The sequence below is a fragment of the Aptenodytes forsteri genome, unplaced genomic scaffold (genome assembly GCF_000699145.1).
Source record: "Aptenodytes forsteri isolate BGI_AS27 unplaced genomic scaffold, ASM69914v1 Scaffold161, whole genome shotgun sequence".
Lineage (NCBI taxonomy): Eukaryota > Metazoa > Chordata > Aves > Sphenisciformes > Spheniscidae > Aptenodytes > Aptenodytes forsteri.
In genome coordinates this window covers 371,180-381,483 of record NW_008795023.1, presented here as the reverse complement: position 1 = coordinate 381,483, position 10,304 = coordinate 371,180, and the positions used below count along the sequence as shown (strand labels likewise).

At 33.8% G+C, this 10,304-nt stretch overlaps 1 protein-coding gene across 1 annotated transcript in view; it reads left to right on the top strand.

Moving 5' to 3' along the window:
• The window catches only part of UGGT2 (UDP-glucose glycoprotein glucosyltransferase 2), an 88,580-nt gene that overhangs the window by 48,154 nt on the left and 30,122 nt on the right, over nt 1–10,304 (top strand). The window contains exons 21-24 of the mRNA XM_009275810.2: nt 1,505–1,632; nt 3,264–3,359; nt 5,111–5,153; nt 5,202–5,264. Of these exons, the coding sequence (XP_009274085.1) occupies nt 1,505–1,632; nt 3,264–3,359; nt 5,111–5,153; nt 5,202–5,264 (330 nt within the window). The remainder of the gene's footprint in view (nt 1–1,504; nt 1,633–3,263; nt 3,360–5,110; nt 5,154–5,201; nt 5,265–10,304) is intronic.

The following is a 10,304-nucleotide window of genomic DNA, read 5'->3' as shown; positions in this document are numbered from 1 at the left end:
TCTTGAATTGTTCTATAGTCTTAACTCTTAATATTCAAATAAAAGTGTAGTAGTTTTGCTGTTTCAGTTTCTTGTATGTATATTCTGAAACCAATAGCCTTTATTACAGTGTGGCTATAGATGAACTGTGATTAAAAAATACGGAGTTGGGTTCAATATTTAGTACTTGTTAGTGACAGTCAATACCTTACATTACAAATACGATTTATACAAACTACTCTTTGAGTTAAGTCTTTTCTATTTATTGTTCCACCATTAGAAAGAAATAGAGATACTATGTTGGCATCTAATTACTGGAAACTCTCTTTAAATTGTGTTCTTAGTTACTCTTGTGCATCCTAAATGGCTTCTGAGATATAACTGAAATACCACTAACAAACCCACAGAAAGTGTTTTTGTTGATGAAGCACAAAAGAATTGTCTTGGCTTTTTTGTGTTAACAAAAAAACCCATACCTAAATATGCAATTTTATTTTATAAATGGTTATTACTGTTTTCCGTGCCTAAAAAAGCTCAACTAATGTCATATATGAAGTTTTGAGGAAATACTTTTCTTACAAATACTTGGATAAATTTGATAATATTCATCTATCTGAAAGTGTGTTTTCACTTTAAGGGATGACTTAAAAAAGGCATGGGATATCCGTCATTTCTATCCTTGCTATTTCAGCACTGAAGTTTTGTTTTTATGAGCAAATATTTTTTTTTTCCAATTATGACTTCTACTGGTATTTCATAACCACACTATGGTTTTCTCTATCTCATGCATCATTAATACTAATAAAAAATTTGAAAGTGGAATTTAGTTAGATGACATCTCATTTCTAGGAAGCAGTTGAATTTCAAGAGAGGCATTCAGCACCAAACTTATATCATGACATTCTACAACCTGGGAGCCCTGTAGGCTCTTGAAGTTGACTTGGGTCAGTTTAGCCTGGTAGGCTATGAGTAGGAAATCCAAACAACATCCTCAAAGCTATTTTCTGGGACTCCAAGGCACCTTCTTTTCCTTCAGACACCCAAAAAAAGTAGTAGTTCTGTTTCTTGTCTCTGGATATCCTGCATTTCTTATCCTTTGCTCATCTTCCTTTCTATCCATTCTGCTTCATCTGAGAAGCCTTGAGAAGTTAAGATTGTGTTCACAGAATTAAACAACTAAAGACTGTGGTAGGCAGATAGTAATTTGGATTTCAGTTTAAAATAATGTACCTAACAGAGCTTTTTCTTAAACTTAGATTTGTTATTTCTAAATAGTGTACTCCTTTACATAGGTATGTATAACGAAAAATGTCATGGATATTTCCATTGCAACTGTTCTTTGTGACTGGTGATTAACTGTAATTACATAACTGTAAAAACCTAATCCTGTATAGTTACTATACAGTTTAGTACTACATAGTTAATATTCATAGTTGCATACTGAATATTGTGCATTAATATTTTTGCTTACAGAAGAAACATACTGGGACATTCTACGCTTAGTAACATTTTTTCTCTATCTAAGGTACTGGGTCCTTTAGATGAAAATGAGTTCTATGCAGAAGATTTCAATTTGTTGGAAAAAATAACATACAGTACCTCAGCAGAGAAGATTAAAGCTATTGTCAAAGAGATTGCAAACAGTAGTAAAAGGTAAAATTCTTTTGTATTTTGAGGCTTTATGATATACTGCCTTGTTTGTTGCCTGTGAGTAATAATCCTTTTGCACGGGAAATATGAACAAATGTTCAAATATATAGTCATAGTACTCTTCATACTATATACTTATATATATACACTCTACATGCACTTAGTCAAAGTGTTTGTTGTTTGCATGCTATATATTTGCTATCCTCTTACTTAGCATCTGAGTACTTCTACATAGACAGGTTTAACTGTCCCTCATTTCCTTTTTTGCACTTCCCTGACAGACTTAGTATACTTACCTACTCAGACACTTGCCCTATTTTCTAGGAGAAATGGCACATCTGCTAAAGTTTGTATCACCTTTATGTTTGGCTAATTCTGCCATGTAACATGGTTTTCCACTATATGTGTAAACTATATATGTTGGTTTTCAACTGCACGTGTCATTTACCCTGCTGCTGACAGCCTCTTTGGTACCTCGTTGCTACAGCATAAAGTAGAAAAAAGGCACCCTGTGTTATTCAGGAGACGTGCACCCTTTTATCGTTGGTCATAGGTGTGATGAGGCTAAGGCATAAGAGATCACTGCTTATCCAAAGAATCATATCCGTTCCAACTTGCCTCATAACACGTGTGCAGCTCTGCTAAATTACTCCAAATACTTTATCTACTTTCATCATACTTACAACCAAGAGACAAGTACAGCTAACTAAACAATTTCTACTAGCTTGTGTTTACTTAAGAATAATTATAAAGAATAATAATAAGCGTGATAAAATCCAGTGCATCTTAAAACCACAGTAATATCTGAGTGTTGATATTTGACATAAGAAAGTGCATTGTCTTTGGGAATTGTTAGAAAAGGAGCCTGTAGAGGCATGGATAGATGTGGTGCTTGGACACCCTGCTAGACAACATTCACACATCTGTTAATTGAAGAAGCATAAAGATGAGTTCTAGCCAGCTTTTAATCTAAGGATCCAGTTTGTGTGCAAAGAAGAGAGCAATATTATATTATTTTTACAATATCTATTGACTTTCTGTGCCCGAGTATCAGTTCTGTTATGTGGAAGGACTGAGAGAATAACTACCAGAAAAACAAAATCAAGAAGAGGTAGAACTATCAAGGAGATAAGTAGTGAGAGGCAAAACATATTTAATCAAATATTAAGACTTAGTGACACTGAAATAGAACTGCTAAGGTTTCTAAGGAATTTCTAGTAAGAAATACAAAAAAATTAAAAGATGTGGCCAAGTAAACTTGAAACTTTGTTCATTTATGTCTGTTCCTAGATGTTGTCAGAGAGGAAAAAAATTGCAGAAAAAGTAATGAAGGGCTATAAATATCAGCAGATTGTACCATCCAAACTGTGAGGCTGAATGGTAATTCTGCTAATTCTGCATTGCTTAATTTTAAGAAGCGTACAGTTCACAAGCTCTAAGGCAGTAGTGGTTCTTGGGCATTGTCATGCTAAATGTTTTACTCAAAGCTACAAATCTTGAAGTGATAATCTTTTTAAAGAGTTCAGGATGTGGGCTTTAAAATACCGCTCGTGTAGACAAACATACATTAAAATGTCAATGCTTTACTCCTTTTTCTAATGCAAGACAAATTGTATGCACCTTATTTAATATAGTGGCAGTGATTTGATTATGAAAATAGATGCCCTACTGTCATCTTTGCCTAAAACAGAGATGAGACAAGATGCTGAATTACTCAAAGAACAGCACAGGTAAGTTCTGTCTGCCATGATAATGCACTTACAGTACTTTCATATTAAAATTAGAATGTACTGATTACTACATAAGGTCTTTGAAAACTTGAGTAAACATTCCAGTTTTAAAAGAAGTTGATTGTATGGTTGTATGAACCTGTTCATCTGCCCTGGTGTAATGCATCTTTACCTCTCTCTTAATAAATTAATTAGTAATACCTAATGATTTTCCAGCCTTATCCTTTACTGAAAAAAGAGTGATTGCAATTGGTGTGAAGAGAAGTGGTGATCTGGAGTTAGAAAACTTGGAGTCCATACATTTACTAAAATGTTAGAAGTAATTTCACAGATTAGAGCTAAAAGAAGCTAGCACAGCTTTTTCTGTTTGTGGATCCTGAGTACTATTGTCAAGGCTAGTATGCATATGTTTATATTGTATAGCAGTTTGTGGCTTAGCAGTCTCACTCTTGACCATAGTTCCCGTGCTCAGCTTGACCCTAACATACAATTAGATTAGACTGTAAAATACAATTAGATTACATTCAAATGGAAGCTGATGAGGCTCACTGGCACTTAATTCCTTCAGAAAAACTGAGCAGACTGTCTTCAGTTAACAGATTTACACTTGGCAAGCTCATATTAGCGTCAGTAGTGTGTTTACTTGTATGTTGGCTCCTTGTGTTTCTGATCCTAGATTTAGAAAGTGAATATGCCACAAGCATTGTCTTTTGTTGTCATTGTTAATGAATGAGACCTAAAATACCAAGATATGCATCTGTGAATCCTGTCTTCTTTGTAATGGGATACTAACGGTAGCCGTTTTTAATTTAAGCTTATCTGGGGCAAACTTTCTGGAGCAAAGACAGGTACATTTTTTAAAAGGACATATGATAGCACAAGAACCATGATCAAAATAAATTTTTTTTAATGCTGTTTTCAAATCCTTACTTGGTTTTATTGGTAAAGCTGCTCTAGTGTGCTGTGCTGATGTGCTGGCCCTGTCTAATACTTGTTGAAAAGACAAGGAGTGAAATCAATAGCCTGTTTTAAGTGGCTAACACCTTTTCCAAAGTTCCACTAACAACAGGGAGTTATGCTGCTACCATATTGGAGGGAGTTTGACTCACTAATGGTACTCACATTTCTAGGTATATTTTTGTGGAAAACAAATTCAGATAGTTCATTTTGTGTATTTAGAGCACTTTTTTTAAGGTTTACTTAACACTTCCTTCCTGTGGATCCAGAGTACTTTAACTAGGGTCTCCTTGACTTAGTCTAATCAAGTTTATCAAACTAAATTATTTTCTGGAATGCATAAAGCTAATCCATCCTATGAAGTTTTACAATTCTCAGTTGCTATTTTTGCTGCTGTTTTTTTTAAATTTTGTTACTGCCGGCACTTGTCAAATCTGATGATTCTAGATATCGGTAAAGGAAACTGTAGACCAGTGACAAAAAGGCCATTTTAAAAATTTTGCTGTGTCTTTTCCTTTTAGGTTATTGATTTTGTAATGGGGCATGTATTTAATCAATAACCAGTATGGAACTATGTAGATTAATGCTAAATTTTAATTGCTGTTCTGTTTAGCTTTTCTAGTGATATCACAGGGAGCAATAATGATTACTGCTTGAAATGAGGGAAACGTCTTCACGAGCAGTAAAATCTGAAGTGGCTCTGATATTACAAATTCATGCCTAAAAATGTTTGTTATTTCCACAAATTCAGTTTAGAGTTTTCATGTCACTTATTTATTAATATTTTTTAACAGTGTAGTAAAAGTCGATCCCCAACAGAATGAACCATTCTATGATGTTATTGCTATTGTGGATCCATTGACAAGAGAAGCACAGATGGCTCAGTTTGTTATTGCTATTGTGGATCCATTGACAAGAGAAGCACAGAAGATGGCTCAGTTATTGATTGTAATATTGTGGTAATTTCTTTTAATTCGCATATTTGTAGTTTAATTTTTACTAAACTTTTTCTTATTTCCATGTACAGTATAGCAAAGGGGTAAATGAAATTTAGGTATTTTTTAAAATATATATTTGGTTATATTTAAATTCATATTAAAAAGTTGGGGATGATCTAATTCATCATTGTAAGTACCTTATTTGCAATTAAAATTCAGATGCCCCATGAACCATTCCTCTTAAAAGTGAGTCCATAAATGCTCTTTATAGTCAATAGAAGGAAAGGAGGAGATTGTCTGCGTAATATAGAGGGAAAGGATCTCCCATCTCAAAGTCTTAAGAGGCATACGCTTCCTTCCATTAAACCAAATCACCTTAGTTTTCCAAGGTACCTAAATGAAGTGGTCTAAATCTGACCCATAATATGATCATAAGAAGATTGGACTATAAACCTTTCAGTTCTTGGAAAGGTATTTCTTAGTTGATTAATGCTACCAAGTATATCTAGAAGTCTTCTGTTGTGTGTAGCTATTGATCATCTAAAGACAGACTGTCCTAAAAACATAGCTCCTAAAATGATTTTCTTTTTTCACTAGCTGCAGAATATCACTCTACCTCAGGCTCCTTTATAGTTTCCCATAAAAATGTAAATTTTGTCTTCTTTTTATGGTCCGTTACAATTCTGAAGCCTGTAACTTGATTTTTTGCTGCATCCTGCTTTATCTTTTTCTCTGCAGTAATTATGAAAGTTTCATAAATTTTTACATTGCTTTTTCCCCTCCCATTTTCATACCTTTATGCCTTTTGTATTAAATGTTGAGGCATCCACTCACTCTTCATACATAATAGTGAAGCAAAGCAAACCGTTTTAAAATTTCATGAAAATTCTGTTATTTCAAGACTGAAGTACTAGCTTTTCTCTAGAACCAGATCTTTCATTTCACCATTCTCAGTTAAAATGAAAGCTTGATGTTACCAGATGAAAATATTTTCATTTTGGAATTGACTGGAAACTTTCTCCATTCAGGCAGAAGTTCATATTATGGTAAGTTGTGTGAAGGACCTTGTAGCTCAGATCAGAAGCCTCTATTCCTCCTAGAGCAACAGGCTCCCTGACGAGCAGTATCTTCCCTAATGCATGTCTAGGCAAATGACTCCCATGATGTGCCAAGCTGTTCAGCCATCGCATGTCCTACTTGATTCATAGGAGCTATAGTCTTATTCAAGAAGCCAACCCTTAGGAGAAAATAATGAAATGCTGATGAAACTAAACAAATCAGAAATATTTTAATGTAGATGAAACTACTGTTCAATTTTTTAATTTTTTTTTAATTAAAAATAAAATAATCTGAGAATTAAAAAAAATACATATCTAATTATCTGGAAAGCCACCTCCGCCTGGTGTAGAGACAAAACATGCATACATATACAGCAAGCTCCAAACTCACAGTTCCTAAATGGATGCCTTTCTGATTATCTTGCTATATATAGGTGACAAATACTGTAAACTTTAAGCACTGGGATATATTCGTATTTAAAGGATCTTTTTTTAATAACATAACTGGATTAGTGCCCAGTATATTGGGATGGTAGCTATTAATGGTGCAAAATTTGCATAGTAACTACCACAGCAAAGCACATGATTCTTGCCCCAGTCCATGCTGAATGTGTCCACACTACGATTTTTTTTTTACCCTGGTGAAAACATGCTATTATATTACTTTGTGTTACTTAATAGTCACTTCAAAGAAATATTTTGGTAATTTTTTTTTAAATATAAACAAAAAGTTACTGAAATGGAATTGAAATTGAGAAGGTGTGAACCGCTACAGGTAAACCGTAATCTAACTTTACTTCTTAGTCTAAGAAATTGGCAATTTAAGGCCAGGGGCAAGGTATGAGTCAGAGCATGAATGAGAGCAGAGCCAAGCCTTTTAACTGTTTTTAAAAAATATACTGGATTGTATCACAAGAACTGCTCTATATGCTCTCCAGAGAGGGGCAGGAAGAATTTTCCATATAACGTGTGTTTTGCCTTTTTCAAAAAGTTTTGTCATAGACTTTAGCATTGAATATTTCCAGACAAGGCAACAGTCACTGTCTACAGTAGATCTTTAAATGCTAGCCCTGGCTTGACGAGGGTTGGACCATATCAGTTCTCAGCAGAATACATGGAACAGCTAACTGGTCCTAAAGTTATGAAGGTGGTCCCTAAGGTGATGTGAAAAAAGTAGAAATTCCTCCTTCTAAAAATGAGGACAAAATGGAAGAGGTGGATTTTTTTTTTTTATGGTTCACCAAAACCAGCTGAAAAAATATTATACATGGTGCCACTGAACACACTACGTGTTCCCTAGCCTAACTGCTTTACTCCAGCAGTATGTAACTCTTAGGATCATCTACTTTTTTTTTTCATGTTCCAGTAACTGTCAAAGAACTTAAAAATGTGGAGAGAAAAATCAAACCTTTTCTTTTTTCCTGTCAATTATCTTTTGCCTTTTTTTTTCTTTGTTCATTCTGTCTTCAGGGAGAAACTCTTATTCCATCCCTAAAGTGAGGAGAAATCTCTGAAGGAGCCCCTTTTGATAATTTAGTCTGATTTCCTATATAACACAGGTCATAGGACTTCTTTTTATCAATTAGCATTTGAAGTAGAAATCATTCTTGTTAATCTAATCCTAATTTAAGTATTATCAAGCAGTTCAGTAAGATCACAGCTCCTAGTGAGCTTTTCCAGTGGCTAATTAACCTGACTGTTAAACTCAGACTTGGAATTGCAGAATTTTATTTAGGTCCATGCTGTAAGCTTTCATCTTCTCATCATTTTGCCAGTTCTATTGAAGATTCTATTATAAGAGTTTGTTTTCAGTGTAGATGCTTCATATTATGGTGATGTTCACTCACAGTTTCAAGTGATTGGTTGAATAACCGTGGTTTAGTGAGTTAACGCTTTTCAGATGAGTTGTGGTAACTTACAGTAAGCATTTTGCAAAGTGACTGCACATGTAAAATAAAACTTGAGCTTAAATAATTTTCAAGCCATGTAAACTGAAGTAATTCAGCCATTTGCTACAGTTTGAAATACTCTCTGAACAAAATTTCCATGCTCCTCTTTGCATTTTCTTCATTAAAGTAAACAGACTGAACTCTTCAAATACCCTGCTACAAAAAAGGCTTTCCAATCTTGTAACCATTTTCATGTGTTGACTTGAATGCCCTGGCTTTTGGCGTCCTCATAATCCCTAAATAACAGAACCGATTTCAGTATTCCAGAAGTTGCATTGTTGGAAAACACAGAGATAATGCATTCTTGTCTTATTTGTCATTTCCTATTTAAATTCCTTTGAAATGTTAATTAAGAATGGCATTATTCTTTTGGCTACAATACTATATTAAATTTCATGGTCAGCTGATGAACTGGGATGATACCTCAGTCTTTTTCAAGATCATTCTGCACACAACAACCTATCAATGCAGATTGCTGAAGTATCATTCTTACTAATGGGATGAGGTTTTTGTCTTGTTTGAAGATAAAGTCCAATACAGGTTTACATAATTTTGGATGCAACATCTTTATTTGAGAAATTGTTTTCCTTAATGTTGAAAATTCTGGGTATATTTTAGTAGATAAGACCAGCTAGCACTGGTTACAAGTGCTTTTTATTCTGAATGATGGATAGACACTTGAGTCACTTTGACCTTTATTTTGATTTTGGTGGTCTTTAACCCATGTCATGTAATACTTGCCCTTCTTATACTTTCAGTGCTGTTTCAGTTCTCCTTTCCTGCTTCTTCACTTGTTCTCACCCTTATGCCATTCCCTAGTCTTTATTTTTTGCTCAGTAGTTTTTCAGTGACGCTATTCAGGTGACACAAAGGATGAGAATGAGAAACTAGGAGCAGAACAGGTCCCTAGGACTATATAAAGTTGTAGCACTATAGTAAAGAATATGTGTAGCCCTGGGTTGAACTGAGGAAATAAAAAAATGGTTATAATAAAAGAGAGGTTTAACGATGACCATTGTCTTGCTTTGTTCCCAATTTACGTGCCATTATAGTCATTTTAGATTTTAGCCTTAGTAGTATCAGTATTTTAACTTAGCTTTAGTATCTTATTTGCTTTTCTAATAATATCCATAAAGGTAGACACAGATGCTTTATGCTTTCAAATAAGCACTTTGGATCAGAAACCACAGAAATGAAGATAACTTGGTAAAGGTTTTTAAGAGTGCTTTAAAGAAATTAATAACTTTGTTAACTTTAAAGAAAATGGATTGCTCAAAAAAAAAAGAAAAAAATACTGTCCTAATATTATGGTTCCTGTATAACAGCATCCAGAAAATTAGTATTTTAGAAATGAACAGATGAAGAAACTGAGAAAGAAGTAGAAATATTTTAACTTACTGGAATGTTTTGAAGTTGATTGAATAGTTTAACGCATCATTAATCTATTGCTGACATTTAAAAGTATTAAGTAATTAAGTATTAAAATAATTCTCTGAGCTTTACTATATTCAACAATTTACTGTATACAACAATTTTAATAAGAAAGTCATTGTTTTAAGATTGGTTATTGAATAGAAGGCACGTGTTGTACTACAAATTTCAAGTGTTTTAAAATCTTCTGGAAAACACAATATAAGAAAGGTGATAATATAATTTACACAAGCATTGGAAAATGGGGATAACTGCTCTTTTAAAAAAACTGCATCACTAGGGGAAAACGTTAACATTTTGACTATCAAGAATATCGTGTGCTAAATCATGCAGTTTTAGAAAAGGTCAAATCTTTATTTGGAATATCTGACAACATCCCTTAATATACAGATATATTTAGAACTAAAATGTTTGAGATTGCTCCTGAAGCTTGAGAAATGACAGGATGTTGCAAGGATAACTTTGGCTTATTTACAAAGTCTGATGATTACCAAGAACCATTTTTTGTCTCTATTTCATGGAATCATTATTATTATCATTAAGGTTGGAAAAGACCTCTAAGATCATTGAGTCCAACCGTCAACCCAACACCACCATGCCCACTAAACCATG